This window comes from Callospermophilus lateralis, chromosome 5 (genome assembly GCF_048772815.1).
Source record: "Callospermophilus lateralis isolate mCalLat2 chromosome 5, mCalLat2.hap1, whole genome shotgun sequence".
Classification (NCBI taxonomy): Eukaryota; Metazoa; Chordata; class Mammalia; order Rodentia; family Sciuridae; genus Callospermophilus; species Callospermophilus lateralis.
The window spans coordinates 44500340-44521780 of record NC_135309.1 but is presented as its reverse complement, the minus strand read 5'-3'; the positions used below and the strand labels follow the sequence as shown (position 1 = coordinate 44521780).

Sequence of the window (21441 nt, the reverse complement as noted above, 5' to 3'; positions counted from 1 at the left end):
AGACTAGCTTTGAACTTGTGATCATTCTGCCTCAGCCTCCTGAGCCACTTACAGGAATACACTACCACATGCCCAATTTGGTTTTATTTTTTAACCACTAAACTCAGTTCCACTGACACTTACTGATCAATCACTCACTAACATAGCACCCACTATCCTGAGAGAGGGGTGAATATGAGATGCCTGCCCTTTAGAGAGTTTACAGCAAGGCAGACTGTGTAATAATGATGAGAGTATAAGAAAAGTCCTAAATTAAGGAATATAAACATACTACTTTTAAAAACCACCATTTACAAACCACAAATGCATTCTAATTGCTAAATAGGCAAGAATATTTAAATTTTTATAATTAAAGATTTTCAAATGTAAATATCTGGTAAACATTTAATTTTCTTTTTTTTAAGTTTAATCAATTTCTTAGAAACTTAAAGACATTGGGGATAGAAAGCAGGGAAACAAATTTGAAAAAGAAAAGTACTTAAGTAAAGTTTATTGAGAGTCTACTATGTGCTAGCTAGTACGCCAGATGCTGGGATATAACAGTAAGGGAAAAGAAAAAAAAATACAGTGGTCTTACACTGATGGAGTTCCCAGTGCAATGGAATAAATGTGTAATAGTCAGACAAGTAAATGGTAAATGACACTGATAAATGCTGCTAAGAAGAACCACAGAAGTGTGAGGGCATCCCCAATCTGGACCTGACCTATGGGCATGGAGAATGGGCCAAGTGTTAAGGAAGGCTTCTGTGAGAAAGTAACATTAAAGAAAGATCTGGGGGAGCAGAGGGTAAGCCAGGTGGACAGAAGAGTGCAGACATCTTGTGCTGGAGGACAGAGGACAGTTAAAGGAACTGAGAGAATGGCAGAAGGATCAGGGGCAGCATGGTGGGAGATAAGACCAAAGAAGTGCGGAGGAGCACATGGTGTAGGTCATTTTAAGGCTACATCTTCATCCTAAAGACAATGAAGAGTTTTAACTGTGCTGTTAATTAAATTATGAGATCACTTATGCAAAAGAGCTGGCATAATCCCAGATCCATAACAGCAGGCCAGGCTGATTCTCCTTCTAACACATCCTCCAAAACTTACTTCTTTATCTGTGAAATGTATTTAATCAACTAACTATCGCAATGTCTTTTTTCTTTTCATAGTATCATTATAAAAGGCATCAGAATTATTTAATTTTAATCTAATGCCAATTATCTTCCAAGTTAATATAAAGTAGAATTCAAAGTACACTGGAAATTAGAAGTTGTTTATTGACTCACAAGATGATCTTACAGAGTGCTAAAATTTGTATAAATATAATAAATTAAACTTCTGTATTTATATTTTGATTTTACTCTAATTTTTAATACTACATATTTTGTAAAATGTATTAGTACCAAGAGGAACCAGATACAATTAAAGCAATATGAAGTATAAAGTAAAAGGCATAACTGAAGAGATCCAAGTTTAACATTATAAATTTACTTAGTAAGCTAAAATATGCCTTCAAGGAAGGGGGAAGAATCTATTCAGTTTTTAGCCCTAACCTATCAACCAGCTAATCTATAGTGTCTATGCTCTGTTGACAAAGATTTCTGGTTACTGACATTTCTTATACTTTTTCACATGATTCTGCAGTAATCCAATAAGACAGTTTGCAAACAATAAAATATTTAACCTAAAATATTTAGGCTACACATCTTAAAGTTTACATTTGCATAGACAGAAAGCAGCTAATCTTATTGATTATTTAAAATGTTCAGAATCTTTGGTAGTTGGTCACCAGATAGGCATCACATCAGGGAACCACACTCTCCCCAGGTACTTTGAGACTTCAGTATGAACGTCATCGAGGCTATATTTGTCATCAGGGATCAGAACTTCTTCCATGATAGAGAGATGGGTTAATCTTCTCCCACAGAGTCTGACAAACTCAACGAATGCACTGCAGCTAACTTCACACTCACTGAGGCCCAAAGCTGTTAAATTTTTACAGTGTTGGGCAATACAGATAAGCTCATTATCAAGAGGCTGAAGACCATTAGCACACACCACTAACTCAATTAGTCGTGGGCAGTTAAGACCTATCTGTCCTAGAATAGCTTTGCTTACTGAACGACCAAAATAAAGGTGAGTAACTGGGGTTTCTTCTTTGAAGAACGGCTCAAATTCTTCTTCATATAAAAAGAAGTACATAACAACATTAACTCCAGGGGAGTGTTTAATAAGTGCATCCCAACTGTGCTTTTTAATAGGATGAAATTCAATCTGTCCAGGGTTTTCACTTACAACATCAATTCGAAGATGCTCAAGGTTAACATGAGTCTCGCTCGAAAGTGCCAGGAGAAGTTCATCACTTAGAATGTAATAATTCAGCGCCAGCTCTTTAAGGCCTTGACAATGGTCAGCTACACAAAGGATTCCTGTGGAAAATGGGGGAAAATTCTTAAGAACAAATAATCATATTGATACTAACATAATGCTTTGTAAACTTAAATTTGATAGCATTTACTATTTGCTACACAACAGATACCTAACGATTTCCGAGATGGTTGCCAAGAAACAGGATTATACATATAATACAAAGTCTATATTTATGTGGTTGAATATATAATGTAATTAAAATATTCTCAGGATAAGCAATTTAAACTATATCCAGCTTACAGATTGACTTATTTGAATAAAATTAATGAGTTAGGTTTCATAAGCCTGTAATTTTCAATAAGAAATTATACTGTTATCATTGCTATGATAAAACATAATTTTATTTATAAAAAATATAAACTACCATCAGATGAAACATGAGGACAGCTACTCATTTTTAGGAGTCTTAGAGTATCACTGTTATTGGCAACAAGAATCTTCAATGAAGGATCATCCACTGGTGTGTCTTCGATTTTGATTGATGATAATGATTTTGAATTGACAAACACAACTGTAAGTGCTGAGACAAAATGAGCCTGGCAGGGCATAAGAAAAAAATTATGAAAACATTATTTAAAAGTCTACAGCTTCAAATCAAATAATTCATTAAAGCTATGTCAATAAATGCAAACAATCACATATTACTATTATTCACAGTACCATTAACTAGTAGAAGAAATTTTCATTATAACAAAATGTAGATTTATACTTTCATAATTAGTAAATGAAATGGTGAGAAAGGGAGAAATTTCAAAAATTTCATAGAACAGGCCTTGCTGTTGTTATTTTCAACCTTAAGAATTTGGTGTTCAATATTAAAAAGATACAATTTGGGCTGGGGATGTGGCTCAGGCGGTAGCGCGCTCGCCTGGCATTCGTGCAGCCCGGGTTTGATCCTCAGCACCATATACAAAGATGTTGTGTCCGCCAAAAACTGAAAAATAAATATTAAAATTCTCTCTCTCTCTCTTTAAAAAAAAAAGATACAATTATATTAATTTCCTAGAGTAGGAGTTGTCAAATTATGGACCACCAAATTCAGCCCACAGTCTTTCTATGATTTGTGACTTAAGAAGTTTTTGTTTTTAAAAGATTGAAAAAAATTATTTTGTAATGTGAAAACTACATGAAACTCAGATTTCAGTGTCCATGGATAAAGTCTGCCTGGCACGCAGTCCTGCCCCTTCATTATGTGCTGTCTGTGTTGGCCTTACACTGCCATACCGGAGCTGAGTGTCTGAGGCAGAACTATATGGCCCTCAAGGCCTGAAATATTTATTCTTTGGACCTTTTCAACTCCTGCCCTAAAGAAATAGAAATTTTATGTTTTATACACTTCCATATTTCAAGACCTAAAATAGCATGTGACATATAATAGATGGTCAATAAACAGTTGTTAAGAAAATGAATGGTTAGATGGATGACACATTCTTCACTGACATGGTCTTCCTAACAAATTATCTAAACAAAGTAATTCCAAACCTTTATATGTCTTAAAGACTTATAAATTAAATTTTATTTATAGTTTTCAAAATGAAAACAATTCCACAAGGTTTCAGATGCACTGTTTTCTGGTAAAGATAGAAAGTTTGGAACTCAAATTCAGGCATGATCACTTTTCCTTTTTTAAAATCAATTTTCAACATTAATAGAACCTACTAATGATTTTATTGTTCCTATTAGGTTGACCAAACTGGTTAAAAATGCAAATTCATTTATAAGAAAACACTGATTATAAATTGGTTCACACAAATTTTCAGAGGGAGCTGGGCGAGGCCTCTATTAGATTTTATGGTGTCAAATTATTAGAGAAATATAAACATACCACTATTTTTTAAGAAATATGAGGTTCATTTTTCCCTTAATCAACTCCTAATTAGCTACTTTAGTCTAAAAGGCTGTTTAGAGTCCATATATCACTACAATAACAATGTATTTGTTTAGCACTTTTTATGCTTAGTAAAATGCTGCAATTTTATCTTATTTTTCCTTAGTTTGCCAGCAAAAAACACCCAGATATCATAGAGATCCTCAACCTTGACAGCAGTCACAAAACTTACTTTAAAATTTGGTGTCTGCTCTGGTGACTGCATCAGCTCACCTAGAAGCTGGCCCTGGAAGCTGATGTGCAACAGCAGCTTTTGAAGAAGCATTTCAGACTAATCTGATTCTACAGATCATAAACAAGGAAATACCTAGGCAGAACCAATAAGTTTTTATCTGATTATTTCTATTATTCTATTATCTCAATGCCAAATTCCCCATTTTTTCAGGGTTTCTGAATAGGGTATCCTGTGTATCTTTTAGAAGTAGGATGTGGTCTGTCTTTAGGTAAAGAATTATTTTTCACCTAGTTTGGCAATATTTAAGAATTTTAGTATGTACCCACAAAAAACACAGTATCCTTACCTTCGACACATTCATAAAACTTGGTTTAGCTGTTGAAATCAGTCCCAAGGTCTGGATAGAACAATTTACCAGCTGAGAAAGTATATCACAGGCAGCTTCTGCTGACTCAGTACTACTATCAACCTACAAAGACAATTTTTAAATCTGAATTTCCTAAATTTCAGAGTTATTGGAAATATATTTAATAAAATTCAACTGTACAATTTTATTTATCCATTTAATCAATACAGATGAATATTTCTTTACATAAAATGTCTCAGATTAAAAGGTAAGAAACAGATGCAATGACAAATCAACTTGCCAACTAGTTCATATTTTCAAATCTTTTATAATTACCTAAATTTCAATAATAGCATCCAAATGAATACAACTGAGGTGTAAGTTAGTCAGTTATAATCCAAGTGCTATATTTCAATCTATTCAGTTGCTAGAGAAAAACTAGAAAATTTTTGAGATTAAAATTTCTGCAAAACTCAAAGTACTTCCAGAGAAGGATCTAGATATACAAAATGGATGTTGGTTGTTAACAGGTAGAAGAAAAGATGGCAGATTAGAAGAAGGTGATTTTCCAGTGCTCCATGGTTCTGGAGTTAAGCAGCCAGAGTACTACTTCTCAGGGAGGTGGGTGACAAAGGGAATTCACTGAAATTCAATATGAGACAGTAAGAGAATGACAGAAACATAGAAATTCATGTGCTTTGCACAAAGGACAAGAAAAATCACTTTGGAGCCAGGCCAGTGGCACCAGTTCATCACTGAAGGAACAAGGACACAGGCAGGGTGACAAAGAAACAGTGAACAAATCAGGTGTGGGAAAACCAATAGAATGGAGAACTGGTCTGAACTCAGCTAAACCAGAGCTGCACAGTGCGTGTGTTTAAAAAGTACTCCATGTTTCTGGACTGGCGAGTGGAGAGCTGAGGCAGGGAGCCATCCTGAGGCAGGCAAGCTAGGCTTGCTGCTATGGGAGCTCAGAAGACCATAAGAAATACTGCCATGCTGCTGTGGGGCCTAGATGATGCCTGGAGGGGCACAACTGAAATGGGCACAGAGAGGCTTGTGCTCAAGGCAATTCAGGGTGGGGATACTGAGGGAGTGTGGCTCACTTTCCCTTTGTGTCTGGCAGCTCACATGACCAGCTGGGGAGAATCCAGAAGCTGGGGAGAATCCAGAAGCTGGAGAGGCAGGTACAATTATACAATCTGATCCAGGAACCACCTTGCAAGACCTGTGGAGGGTTAGTCACCCTGCCCTGTGAGTGGAGTTCTTCGGAGGCCCCTGAGATTCAGAAGCCCAGCAGAGATCAGCATCTGCCCAGCTCCAGGTTGTGTGGATCCAATTTCTCTGTAGCAGATACCACTTGACAAAGTTCCAAAGTTATGGTCAGAGCTAATCTCCAAACCCCACCACTGGAAATTCTCATTTAGAACTGTCCTGATTTTTTTGTTTTGCTTTGATTTTTTAATTTATTTGGTTGTTTTTGCTTTTTTTTTTTCTTGTTACCCTTTCTCTCCTTTCTTCTCCATTTAATAGCTAATCTCTTGTTCACTATTTTGCTTCTTTTAGTTATTCTTTACTCCTCTGTCACTTGCTGCCCCTCTCCTCCTCTGTTCACTTTCTGAATATTTTAAACTTTCTATTGCCTTCATACTCATTTTCTTTTCTCTTAATGAACTGCAATTTTGTCATCTTTTAGAACTAGTTTATATTTAGTTTATGCAATTGCTGTCCTCACCATTTACATCATTATAGGTATTAGTCCTGTGGATGGCCAGTTGACACCTGCTGTTTACTTTAATGCTAGATCTAGTTTATGACTACTTATTGTTAACTGCTGACCCTGTTATTCCTATTTTTGTGGTAATTGTTGTTGTAGATGTCATAGTAGGCAACAGACATTTATTTTAATGCTGTATAACATTTCCTGCTGTTTTTCGTTTCATGCCTTTCTGGGAAGTGATTGAGATACGACTGAGTTCAGGGGGTGGAGACTCTGCTTCTTAACCAAATCCACAATCCAGCCAAGTGACAGTATATCTTGCTTCATATATAATCTAAGTCCACTCAGGATTCAATGATACTTTAACACATAGAAGAGGCGAGACAACAACCCACAATTAACAACCAGGTACCAAGCAGGAATGGACAGAGGGTGGCCCTCAGATTTCACTATTGGACATATGCTCCTACAGCAAAACCAGAGAAGTTTCAAAATGATGACTGAGAGGAATCCACAGTGTTACAGCAGCTCTCCAAGAGTGACTTAAATCAGCAGTTCAGTAGAGGCAAAGTGAGAGGCACTGGCAGTTGAAATTAACCCATGGAATACACTGAGCCTATGTGTTGAAGCTAAGAAATACCAACAACCCAGGACTTACTCCAAAAGAGATAACTACATACTAAAGGACTCTCTCATAAAAAAGAAGGAGGAATCCATCTTAACAGATGTGCAAGTCTAAGACCTCTAAAAAATGTAAGGAAACAGGCACACAAGGATCCCTCCAAATTATAATCCCCCAACAAAGGAATCCATACATACTAAAGGGGATAAAACTCCAAAAAAATTACAAAAATTGATTATTAAAATGATTAATGAACAAAAGAAGACCTAAGGAATGAATTAAGAGAGCAAACACAATAGTAGAAAATCCATTTCAATAAAGAGAAAAAGATTTGAAATGAAACCAAACAGAAATCCTGGAAATGAAAAAAAGACACAATAAATCCACAGAACTTCAGGCCTCAGAGACAGGGTATATGAACTTGAATACTTAGTATGCAGTAAGAAAAAAAGAACATAGTCAAATATACAAGAACTGGGGCTAAGGCTGTATATTGTCTAGCATATGTGAGGCCCTGGGTTTGATGCTTAGCAACACATAAAAATAAATAAACCAAATAAGGCACACTGTCCATCTACAACTCTAAAAGAAATTTTTTAAAAAAATAATATACAAGAACTCTGGAAAAACATTAAAAGACTTAAGAGTCATTGAGATTGGGAAGAAGGCATGGAGATACAGGCTAATGGCATTTAGAACATTTTCAATGAAACTACAGCAGAAAATTCTCCAAATCTTAGGAATAAGATAGACGTCCATATAAGAGGCAAATAGATCCTCAAATAGACAGATTTAAAAAAAAAACCACCTTCAAGGCACATCAAAATGCCTAACAGAGAATAAGTATAAAATATTAAAAGTCACAGGAGGAAAATGTTAAGTCACACATGCAGAGGTAAACAATAAGGCTCATTTCTCCTTCTCAGCTCATACTCTCAAATCCAGGAGGGCTTGGAATGAGGTAATCTAAGCTCTGAAAGAAAACAATTACCATCATTATTATTATATCCAGGAAAGCAATCATTCATAATTTAAGAATAAAAACTTTTCACAATAAGGATAAATTAAAATAATTCATAACCACTATGCCAGCATGACAGAAATTACTTTAAACTATACTCAAAAAAACTCAAAAACAAACCCCACAGCCCTCAAATGGATGAAGCTTGCTAGTAATTAAGCAAATGAAAATTAAGACTAAATTAAATATGTGAATCAATGAAAGTAACAGAAAATACTAAACATCTTTTCACAATAACTCTGAATGTAAACAGTCTCAAAAAAAAGAAATATGAATGGCCAACAAATATATATATATAAAAAAAAAACGTTCAACATCCTTTGCAATTAGGGAAATGCTAATCAAAACTACACTGAGATTTCATCTCAGTCCAGTTAGAAAGGCAGACATCAAGAGTACAAAGAACAATAATTGCTGGCGAGGAGGTGGGGAAAAGGTACACTTTGTTGGAAGCAATGCAAATTAGTACAACCACTTTGAAAAGCAGCATCAAGATTCCTCAAAGTACTAGGAATAGAACCACTCAGGTATCCCATTCCTTGGTATTTATCCAGAAGATCTAAACAGTATAGTGATACATGCACACCAATGTTTATAGCAGCACATTTCACAATAGCCAGGTTATGGAATTATCCTACGTGCCTGTAAACAGATGAACTGATAAAGAAAATGTGGTATATATACACAATGGAGTTTTACTCTGCCATGAAGAAGAATGAAATTTTATTTTAAAGTAAATGGATAGAAATGGAGAACATGATGAGTGAAATATACACACTTAGAAAGTCAAGATTCAAATGTTTTTCTTTCATATGCAATAGCTAGAGAGAGAAGATAAAAAAGTAAAAAAAAAAGGAGGGGGTAATCTCACAAAAATAGAAGACCAATAGAATAGAGGGAGGAAACTGAGATGGAGAGATAAGAATGGACATGGGGAAGAACTAGAAAACAAAATCTACCATTTATGTTATATCCATGTCATGTACGACTATACCATAATGAATTCTGCATTTCTCTATTTTTTTATAACACACTAATTAAAATAACAATAGTAGTAATGGATGGGTAGAGCAAGCTGACAGGAGAGGGAAGAGAGGAGCGGAAGGGAAGGTACTTGGTAATGAGATTGATCAAATTATGTTATATGCATGTACAAATAAGGCAAAATGATTCCCACTATTATATATAATTATAAATCACCAAAAAATGAAATATGCAAACAAAAAGCTAACACAGTATATAAGCCAGTTTTTCTATAGTGCTTATTTTTCTTACCTTAAAACTGACATACTGAAGATGTACAGCATGCTTTTTAATGATCTGCTGAATGAGATCAGGATGAGTAGACCTAAAATATGAAGTAGCTGATTGGTTCAGTTCAAATTCAAACCTTCTCCAAAGGTCAGGAATATGAAACACCTCATTCCATCTCCTACACACTGAAGATGCTCGGGCCCGATCTATTAAAGGAAGATACTGAAAAATTCGTAATACCACATGGTGAGGCAGATTCCCCCAGTCGAGAACAACAGTGGACACTTGAGTCTGTTTTAGAGAAGAGCAGAACCCAAGTTTGGGCTGTTTCACTGCTGGTGAAGACTGGACAATTTTATTCACAACAGAGAAATTGTTCCTCTTCATTCTGTAAACATTAGAAAATGTTAAGTGTTTGATCTTTTTCACATTTCTATCAACTATTTGCAATTTAATTGTACAGAATCATATTATAAAATGAAAATAATTAAATAACACAATTTTAGTAATAATATTCCACCTTCATGCATTGATAAATGCTGCTTTGCCCTAGGGATAGAGATAAATAAGCGTAAATTTATTCTCAAAGCTATGATCACATGGGGGAAAAGCATTGATAAACTATATGACTGAAGTTGGAACAAGACACAGTGGAAGAAAAGAGTATGGACTGAGTTAGCATGTGGGAGAAGTGGTTGAGGAATATTACAAGAGAAAACATCTAAGGAAGCAGCATATATCCCAGGTTTTGTTTTTGTTTTTGTTTTTGTTTTTTTTTCTGGTCAATTACTATATCATACTACTCCTATAAAGGAAGAAGCATCACACTGCAATTTTGCTAAGAACTCCTGAGAGGTCTGGAAGACAGGACAACATAATGGAAAGTAAGTCTAGATAAGTCTCAGCTATGCCACTCACTAATCAGTAATCTTGTCAGAGATAATTACTTGAAGCCTCAGTTTTCTCAGCTGCAAATAAAGGATTACAGCAATACCCAGCTAATAAAATTGTTGTGAGGATTAAAGCACTTAGTGTGACAGCACACAGTAAGTGCTCAAATAAGTATTGCAGTCTGTATTGCTATATTAAAATTTCATTTTTCTGAACTATTTTTATTTCTATGTCAAAGTACAATTCTAACAAAAAGTCAAATAATCTACAATAATTTTCAGATGACAGCTGGGACACACAAGCTCTAGGAAAGATGGATACAGCAGGGTCAATGTAAGCAATACATCAGATCCTCTTCAGTCAAAGATAAACAGCAAGTGAGCAGGTGTTCTTCACTCCCCACAAAAAGAAATGCTGGATCTCTAGGTATTAGCCAGCCTGGGATGCAACTAAGTTACAACAAATTTGAAGTTTAGATATATCTAAATATATATGGTCATTTTCTACATATACTTTACCTGAGAATCTCAAGTATACAATTATTTACAAGGCAAAATAATGGTAAGGGTGGTTTTGAACTGCATTTAATTCTAGTTAACTATTTAATCATTTCTTTTACCCCTCAAAGTTAGGACTCTATATATAGAAGATTCAATTTCATAATTGAAACATACCTTTAAATCTAATGAAATAGTTATTTAATGTGTAAATATATCTGTCTTGTGAGTCACTCTGTCTGATATAAAACATTTCTTAACCACAACATAGAGTTGGATCCCAGAAGCAGGATTGACCTATAAAGTTACTAAACAAAATGAAATTATCTTTAGGATTTGGAAAACCAAAACAAGAATAGTTGCAAAGCTATATCCCAAGCATTAGAAAAGCTACTATATATATTTTAGTTTGGCTAAACTAGTTACATGCACAACTTTGAAACTAGCAATTCAATGTAAAATACATGAAACTGCTGACTATCAATAGTTCAAAGCAAATGTTACTAATCTACTCTTTAATGCTAGTTATCTATAATAGTAATGTAAAGGAATAGAAGCTGGATTCTAAATTCAGATGCTGAGAACACTCATTAACATTTTGCTTGTACTGTTTCATTTGGCAACCTACAAAATACATAGTTAAAATTTCACTAAATTATTACCAAAGAAAAATTGCCCCTAATAGAATCCTGTACCAGAAAATCAGTGAAGTCAAACAAAAAACAAAGACTTCACCCAAAGCCAGGTTAGAAAACCACTTTGTAATTCTCTAAACAGGATTGTGTTATATACTTAAATATAATTTATGTAACATGGATGGTTAAAATTATTTGATAAAAATCACTAAATTAGCTGGGCATGGGTAGCGAACAACTATAATTTCAGTGGCTCAAAAGGCTGAGGCAGGAGGATTTTGAGTTCAAAGCCAGCCTTAGCAACTTAGTGAGGCACTTAGCAACTCAGTGAGACCCTGTCCCTAAACAAAATACTTTAAAAATGGCTGGGGATGTGGTCAGTGTTAAATGCCCCTGGGTTTAATCCCCAGTACCCCCCCCCAAAAAAAATTACTAAATTACCATTTTAATGATAGAAGAATCACCATAAACTATTAAAGGATATGACAGTAATACCAATAATTTAGTAAAATTAACATTTTGATTTCATTTTCCTTGTTGCATTAATTTTCATCCAAAAATTATAATCTTCATAAAAACAAATTTATAGCTATGTGCATCAATAAAATATATTTTAGAATGCAGAACAAATTTTTATACCTTGAAAACCCTGGTATAAAAATTCTAGCCTAAACATGTAGAATCATTTGACAGAAGATCATTTCTTTTTAAAGCTAAAGAAATACATAGTTTCTTTTTTGAGACTTTCTTACCTAAAGAAGGCTTCCAAATTACGGCTGACTCTGAACCAATAAAGTGAGGCACCTGCTGTTGCAGAGTACTCACCAATATCCATTTGACTTCACTTCCTGTTTTGACAAAATACAAAAAACACAACAACAACAACAACAACAACAACAAAACCAAAAACACATTCATCAGAATATATAAGTCAATATCCAATAATTTTTATGCTTAGGTTATTTATATACATTTGTGTACATGGTAGAATTCTGTTAGGAAACTATTAATTCCCAAACTATCTTTGACCATTAAAAATAGCCTGGTTAGTGGAAATATTGCAATACTTGCTAAAAATTACACTTTAAACTCTACTAAGGCTATGGATCAAGCAGTCAAAGAGCTCCGAAGATTCACATTCTAATTAATATCTATGCAGAGACACTACAAAAAGTTTAAGGTAGTTCACGACAATATTTGTTTATTGATTATATAAATATTTCAGTTCCAGTTTTCAGCAGCATGTTACAATAATGAAATAGGCAGAAACATAACTTTTATTACTTTATCATTCCAATATAAATATATTTTTGTCTCCTATTAATGGAACATATGCTTCTGAATTTTTTTTCAATGTTTCAATTATATTGAAAGATGTGGTATTGATTCATTAATACTCTTGAGACTGACCAATTTCAGGCAAACTGACTGTCAGAGTTAGGATCAAAGTCTATAAAAACTGAAATTAAGAACAGGTCTCTCCCAAGATAAAACCTATGGCCTTGGTTACAAGGATAAATGCTGTCTAGTAAAATAAACCAATATCTCTTACTTTTGTAAACCAAACTCAACTACGTAGAGGAAATAGATGAGGCAATCTTATTGATACACTAAAGACTGGTAAATCTCTACTTTCTACCACCCTTCATTTCTCAATTTGTCTCTGAATTCTACTCCCAAAGTAGAGCTTTGAAGGACAGACAGGGAGAATGAACTTGGGCTCAATATTTACAATCTGGTGTCCCCACTGCCATCTGTTCTACCATTAGCCAAACCATTCTTTACCAACAATGGCAACGTGGCTCCTCCTCCTTAACATTCTATGAAGAAGGGTGAAAGGAATTATCAGACACACTTCCAGAGAAACACCACAAATATGAGCAAGACAAGTCCAATGACATGTATGGCCTGGGACAGATGACATTTAGTGAAGAAACTTTTCTACTGACTCAAAAATATGGCTAATTCCTGTGTCTGTAGAACATTATTTTTATTTTTTTTAAATTTATGAATATATGATACTAATATTTTTTATGGGGTTCACTGTAATATTTTAACACATATTAAACATGTACTGAACAAGTCAGGGTAATAAGCATTTCTATTTCCTTATTATTTCTTTGTGTTTGGAGTCTTTGAGCTCCTCTCTCTAGTTCTCCTTAAAATGTAACATGTTATTGTGAACTACAGTTACCCACTGTGCTATGAAACACTAGAACTTGTTCCTTCTATCTTACCTGTTATCTAACTCTCCTTCCCAACCCCTCCTGGCCTCTTGCTTTGGATCCTCTACAAGTTTCTAATAAATCTCCCACAGAGATCTGAGGGCAACATTATCAAAGTCAGATTAGATGGGAGACTAATTGAATGTCCAGAGCCAACCTGGCAGCAGCAATGGAAGCAACTGTCTTCAGAACCATCATCAGCCTCTTCTCAATAGTCTAAAAGAATTCAAAAAAGATACTTCAAAAAGTCTCAAGTTTTCAATTATCATAACAATAAAAATAATATGTAAATACTACAGATAACAGCATAACAATTAAAAACTATCCCCAAAGTCGTTAGAAACAGCAAGATGAAAATGAACACAAATAATTATCAAGCCAGGTGTAACAGTTCTTCCCTGTAATCCCAGCTACTGTGGATGCTGAGACAAAAAGACCCTGAGTTTGAGGCCAGCCTGGGCAATATAGTGAAGACTTATCTCAAAATAAAAAATTAAAAGACCTCGGGGTATAACAGTGATAAAATGCCCCTGGGATCCATCACCATACCTAGAGAGAAGAAATAATTATCAAATGTCCTTTAAAAATTTAATCTACTTTCTAAAGTGGCATGCTAAGAAATCAGACTGCTACCCAGAAGACAAAACAAAATTTATTGGTGAAGTTATCAAAAAGGTTTATGTTCTTTGTGGACCACATGGCCTCTAAGTTCCCTTCTAAGTCTAAAAGCCACAATTAAAAAAAATATTAAAAGTATTAGTGAGATCCTGTCTCCAATTAAGAAATATAAAGGGCTGGGGGTGTGGTTCAGTAGTTAAGAACCCTGAGTTCAATCTCCAGTACAAAAAGTAATAATAATAAATAAAATGAAATGAAATTATTATCTGGTTTCAAAGAGACAAAAGTTAAAAAGCACTGATGATGTCAAACAACTCTTTCACAAAGCAGTTGCCTTATTGATTAGTAATTTTCTACGCTTGCAAGACTGTGGTATCTTAATATATATTTCCTTAAAAATAAATGTTGTTATTTTAGAATAAAGCTCTAAAGTAAAATAGTTTATTTTAAATAAATCACATGAAGATTGAAGTTTGCAAAATACAATTGGATTGAAACAACTTGTGAGATGCAAGGAGAGGGCTGCAAATAACTTGAAGTGGGCAATCTGTTAAAAATCCCTGAATGGGGGCACTGAGACAGCTACTCCCTGCTCCACTGTCTTCCCAACCTCTGCTCCCTGACTCTGGAAGAGAAACGGCAGTGGGGACACCCAGCCAGGCTCTCTGCGGGGAGGTTTTCTGAAATGGGTCAGAGACCCCCCATAGTACCAAGGACACCATGGGCTCTACCCATTAATGCAAGGGATTCTATAAGTGATTTTGCAACGTTTTTCTGGGAGACAATAACTAGAATTTATGCTTCAATTTCGTATTTTGGGGAAAATTTCTTAAGAGGCATTCCTATTCAATACACAAATCAGCAAACCTTAAAGCATATAGATTCTTTCAACTCACAGGAAGGGCCAGAGTCTACTTTTTCTTTCCGACATTTCTTTGAGGCAAATAAAAACTTTCTCACACTATAGTCCAATGAACTACAATACTGCAAGAAGTCGTGCACGTGCAGCCTCTTGAAAAACTCAAGCATTTTTCAGCGACTGCATATATTCAAACAACAACGCATGCAGGCTTGAAAGAGGAGGTGAAGATGAAATCCTTTTCAGTCTTACCTTCCAAACAGTAAACATGTGACCGAATCAGGCTGGCCTGGGTCAAGTGCCTAGCACTGCATTAAAAAAAAAAAAAAAAAAAAAAAAAATTATATATATATATAATGAAAACAACAACCTGAGGGCCGTACACGCGCAAACCACCCGAGCCCGAGGCGAAATCAAAGCCTCAGTTTTCCCTGAGCCGGCCGGGTTCCGTGGGCCGTAGGGTAGCTGCAGGGGGAAGTCCAGCAAACCCAGACCTGCCTGACGTAGGCACCGACGCGAGGCCACGCCTCCCGCACCCCTCAGGAAGTGCTCGGACCCTGTCGCGGGCGCCTCCTTCCCCGAGTCGCCACCGCCCGCGGCATCGCCGGGGCCGGCCCCTCCCAAAGCTCACCGAAGAAAATGCTACCTTTAAACATATAACGAGGGCGTTACGCTGCGCCTCCCAGATTCCCGCCGTAGCAACAGCGCGAGCCCAGGTAGCCGCGCCAGGAGAGCGTGGGCGTGGCCAAGCCCTCAGGCTACAGGGCCTCGGACGCGTCTCCGGGCTCCGGACCTCTAGGCGCGGCGAGCGCCCCACAGTCCCGCCCCGCGCCCCGCCCCCTTCTCATCGCCCCGCCCCCAAGAGCCCCCCAGACCACTGCGCACGCGTCTAGTTAGCGCCTCAGGGAAGACGTGGACTTGGGAGGGTGTGGACTTTCCTGCTCTCGCTTTTCTTCGTCGGTTGTGTTACTTGAAGGTTTGCTGAGGTTCCAGGACACGCCAAAGGTGACTAGCGGGGAGTTTCCTGAGTCTTCAGCTAAATTTTTGGGACCACTTATCAGGACAAATAGATGTCTGTTCTCTCCAGAAAGAAGTGAATTGACCCATTCCATTGTCTTGAACTTAGACTGACCAAAAAGCGAGTCCCTTTATCAACATACAAGAAACCTGAAAGGAAACTTTCAGGTTTTTATCAAAGTGACTTTATGACTTTATCAGAAGTGATAGCAGCTCAGTGTTAAACATGTCTATATCACTTCCTGTCAAGTGCCACACCTCAGAGATAATCACTGCGATAGTTCCTTGGGCAAACTATCAACCTTCCAATACATAAGTATATAGCGAGAGCTAAAGATTTTCAAACTGTCTTATTATTTTTTCAAAATATGAGATCAAACTATATGTAAAGAATTTCCCCTCTTGCTTAATACATCAGGACATAGTTCCATAGGGACATACACAGATGCCACATATACTTTCTATGAACAGTTTTGGTGATGTATAATTGGCAAAACAAATTGTACACAGCTAAAGGATATAATTTGACCAGTTTTGACACCCTTGATAACATCTGTGCAATTAAGATAGTAAACATACAGTTGACACATCTTCCCCAAATTTCCGTATGTCCTTCTGTCCTTCTCTAATTCCTGTTTCAGACTTCTCCCCTACTTGCTTCCTGATATTAGAGATTAGTTTGTATTTCCTATTACATAAGTTGAATAATACAGTGTGTACTTTTTTGTCTGACTTTTTGTACTAATCATAATTGTTTTGAGATGTACCTATGTTGTTGCGTGTATCATTCTCTTTTTTTATTGCTGAGTATTACTTTATTGTATGCATATATGACAGTTTGTTTATACATTCACCTGATAACTGCTGCTGTGGAGATTACTGTTTACTTTTTTTTTTTTTTCTTTTTGCCCTGGGGATTGAACCCAGGGGCACTTAACCACTGAACAACATCTTCAGCCCTTTTTATTTTTTATTTTGTGACAGAGTCTCACTAACTTGCTTAGGGTCTAAGTTGCTGAGGCTGGCTTTGAACTTGCAGTCCTCCTGTCGCAGCCTCCTGAGCAACTGGGATTACAGGTGTAGGCTACTGCACCAGGCTATTGTTTACATTTTTTGCATGGACATACACTTTGTTTATATGTTATATTTTTATGGACATATACTGTACATAGGAGTGGAATAGCTGCCGGAGCAGTGGGATAGGCTGCTGAAAGATCAAAGAAAATATCCAGATATAATGTATGAAGCATAATGTTTTAATGGAGAAATGCTTATTGGCAAGGTCCAGTGGTGATATGTGGAACAGATAGCACCTCTGCAACTAAAGCTGCTCCACCAAGTAGTACCTCCTCTCCCTCATGGCATTTTTTCCTGTGGTGGTTAGATTGGCAAGTGACACATAACTTTCCATAGTGTCCTCAGTTTGTTGCAGTTGCCACTGTGAAGAGGACTTTTTCCATGTTACCCGGCAGAAGCAGTAACATTGTTAGCATCACCTTGCTTAGTTTGTTTATATGACTAGTATACCAAGGAACAACTATCCTAGCATACATTCACACAGATGGCACTCACTTTCCCTAGTTTCCAGTGTGCATAGGAGAAAGCCAGGGTCCTTCAAGATAATTTGTGTCTGGGCTGGCATGGTGGTGCATGCCCGTAATCCCCAGCAACTCAGGAGGCTGAAGCAGGAGGACCTACATATTTCAAGCCTGCCTCAGCAGCTTAGTGAGGCTGTAAGCAACCTAGTGAGACCCTGTCTCAAAATAAAAACTAAAAATGTGGCCCAGTGGTTGAGCACCCTTGGATTCAATCCCTAGTACAAAAAAAAAAAAAAAAAAAAAAGATAATATGCGTCTGGACATTCTGGCCCTGGTTTGTTCTCATTATTCCCTTAACTGGATGGTTAGGTTTTAGGAAACAGAAAGGGATCATTGAGGCGCATGGTTTTTGCTGTCCTCTTTTTCTTTAAGGATGATATATAGGTATATGTTTGTAACTTTTTAAAAAGACTGCCAATGTATTTCCCAAGAGTTAGACAACTTCCATTCCCACCAGTAGTGTGTGTGTGTGTGTGTGTGTGTGTGTATATATATTATATATATTTTAAAGAGAGAGAGAGAGAACTTTAGTATTTTTTAGTTATCAGTGGACACAACATCTTTGTTTGTATGTGGTGCTGAGGATCGAACCCCGGTGGCACGCATACCAGGCAAGCGCGCGCTTGAGCCACTTCCCCAGCCCCCACCAGTAGTATATTGAAGTTCCAGTTACTCCACATTCTCATTTGCACTTAGTATGCTCAATCTTACAGTGAATCATTGTAGTTTTATTTTACATCTCCCTAAAACATTTTTTTTCACATGCTCATTTACCATTGAGCTGTAATCTTCTTAGATAAAGTACCTTTTCAAACACTTTTCCAGTTTTAATTGTGCTATTTGTTTTTTCATTACTGTATCTAGATAATTCTTTATATACTCCAGTTACATGTGATATGGATATGTGATTTGTAGCTATTTTTTCCCAGTGTGTGACATGACTCTGTGTCTTTTGAAGAACAGGCATTTTAATTTTGATGAAAATTAGCTTATCACTTTGTTCTTTTATGGATAATCTGTTTGATATAAAATTTAACAAGTCTTTGTCTAAGCCAGGATCACAGAGACTTTTTTTTTCCTATATTTTTGTCTATATGGTTTATAGATTTAGATTCGTTTCTTTTTTTGCTGGGCTGGGGATTGAACCTAGGGCCTCATTTATGGTAAGCAAGTGCTCTGTCATTGAGATACATCCTCAGCACTGTAGATTTAGATTTCATACTTAATTCTAATGATACATTTGAGATCATCTTTGTTTATGGTGCAAGGTGAAGTCAAAGTTCATTTTTTCATATATATGAATTAATTCCAGCACTGATGTTGAAAAGATTAGTATTTTCCCCTTTTGAATTGTCTTTGAACCTTTATAGAAAATCAGTTATCTTTGCATGTGTATTTTTACATTCTGTTGTTTCTGTGACATCTTTGCCTATTTTATGCCAATATCACATTGTCTTGATTTATATAACTCAAAATAAGTATTGAAATCAGGTAGTTTAGACACTTTAATTTGTTCTTCCTTTTTGAAATTCTTTTACTCACTTAATTGTCTTTTCTAGATTTCTTACATTTCCTTATTAATTTTAGAACAAACGTGTGAATATCTATAAAAATGTTGCTGGTATTTTTCTGGCAATGACTTTGAATCTAGAAACCAATTTGGCATATTTAGAAAATATTGAGTCTTCAAATCCAGGAACTTAATTGATACATCTCTCTATTTAAGTCTTCTTTAATTTCTCTCAATAACATTTGAGGTTTTTGTGTACAGAGTCTTACACACTTTTTGTCAGAAATATCCCCAAGTATTCATAGTTTTAAAATTCTCTTCTAAATCGCATTGTTTTAAAATTTTAAGTTCTAATAGCTTGTTACCATATGTAGACATGTTTTTTTTTTTTTTGGTGGGGGGTACTGGGGATTGAACTCAGGGGGAACTTAGCCCCTGAGCCACATATCCAGCCCTATTTTGTATTTTATTTAGAGAGAGGGTCTCATTGAGTTGCTTAGCACCTCACTTTTGCTGAAGCTGGCTTGGAACTGGTGATTCTCCTGCATCAACCTTCAGAGCAGCTGGTATTACAGGCATGCGCCACCACACCCGGCTACAACTGATTTTTAATATTGATTTCTATCTTTCAACCTTGCTAAAATAATTCATTAATTCTAGGAGTTTCCATTGGAATCTAGTACCTTCCAGGTCATAAGTCATGTTGTCTGTGAATAAGGTCATGTTGTCTGTGAATAAAGACTGTTTTACTTTCTTTTCAATATAGATGAGTTTTCTTTATTTCCCTTGCCTGATCACACTGTAGCTCTACTCAATTCAATGATAAATTATTGGCATTAAATAAACGTAGAGCCATATCAGTTATATTTATTTAAGACTCATTTTTTATGTCAGTTCTCCACAGGTTGATTTCCAGGTCAAGAGAAGAAGAGAAAAACTTTGTCTTGTTCCTGATCCAAGAAGGAAAGCACTCAATCTTTAATTATTAATATGACACTCATAAGTTTTTTTCACAGAGGCCCTTTATCAGGTGAGATACATTTTTTAAGCAGAAGAGTGGATGTTAGATCTTGTCAAATGCTGTTTTGATGTCTACTTAGATGATCTTATGATTTCATTTGTTAAAATGATGAATTACATTGATTGATTTTTGGATGTTAAACCAATCTTGAATTGCTGCCATAACTTTATTCTGTCATCTTTTGATATCCTTTTCACCTATTGTTGGAATTGACTTGCTAAAAATTTTTTTAGAACTTCTATGTCTATGTTCATAGAGTATATTGTGTTGTGCTTTTCTAGTGCCCTGTGTAAGTTGAGGGATATTTCTTTCTTTTCAATGTTCTGGAGAGTTTGTGTAGAAATGGATATTGTTTATTCTTTAAATGTTTCATTGAATTAAACAATGAAGCCACCTGAATCTTTAGTTTATTTGTGGGAAGGTTTTTAATTAAAATTCTGTTACTTCCATAGACCTAGGGCTACTCAGGTTACCTTTTTCTTCTTGAATGAGATCTAGAGATTAACCTCTTTTAATTGATTGGTATAGTATTGTTCATAGTATTCTCTGATTGTCCTTTTACCACCAGTAGTGTCTGTAATGGCATTATCCCTCTCATTGCTGATATTGATAATTTGTACCTATATTCTCCTTTACCTGGTCAGTCTGGTTAAAGGATTGTCAATTTTATTGATCATCTCGAAGAACAAGTTTTTGGTTTCATTGATTTTTATCTACTTTTTTTTCCCCTCAATTTATACTCTGATCTTTATTTCCTTTCTCTTGGGTTTAAATTGCTATCCATTTTCTATCTCAATGGAAACTGTGATCATTAATTGAGACCTTTCTTCTGATCTAACATAGGCATTTAGTGCTATAAATAATCCAGTAAATACTGCTTTACGGCATATTACTGGTTCCTGAGCTGAGGGAGTCACATAAACTCAACCTAGTTATTCAATTCTTGTGTAAAAGTCACGAAATTCTTCTAAGGCAGTACAATAGGGCAATCATAGGACTGTTTGTTTCTTTTCTTGGCGATCATTATCTTTTGTTGCCTGATTCTTATGTCTTAAAAGTCATTGTTTCACATATTTTTCCATATTTTACTTGCTTGTTTTGTGTTGTTATTTCACACTGAGGGTAAATCTAA

The 21441-nt window shown here is 35.9% G+C and overlaps 1 protein-coding gene across 2 annotated transcripts; it reads right to left on the bottom strand.

The window, feature by feature from the left end:
- Positions 1-1767: 1767 nt before the first annotated feature.
- LOC143399147 (F-box/LRR-repeat protein 21) lies at positions 1768-9825 on the bottom strand. 2 transcript variants are annotated; one of them, XM_076855865.1, is made up of 4 exons: positions 9460-9825; positions 4822-4944; positions 2777-2948; positions 1768-2411 (listed from the first exon to the last, which is right to left on the bottom strand). In XM_076855865.1, the coding sequence occupies exons 1-4, from the start codon at positions 9823-9825 to the stop codon at positions 1768-1770; spliced, it is 1305 nt and encodes a 434-aa protein (XP_076711980.1). The 2 variants fall into 2 exon arrangements, with proteins under 2 accessions (XP_076711980.1, XP_076711981.1); XM_076855866.1 differs by having other exon boundaries at positions 9604-9699.
- Positions 9826-21441: the final 11616 nt, after the last annotated feature.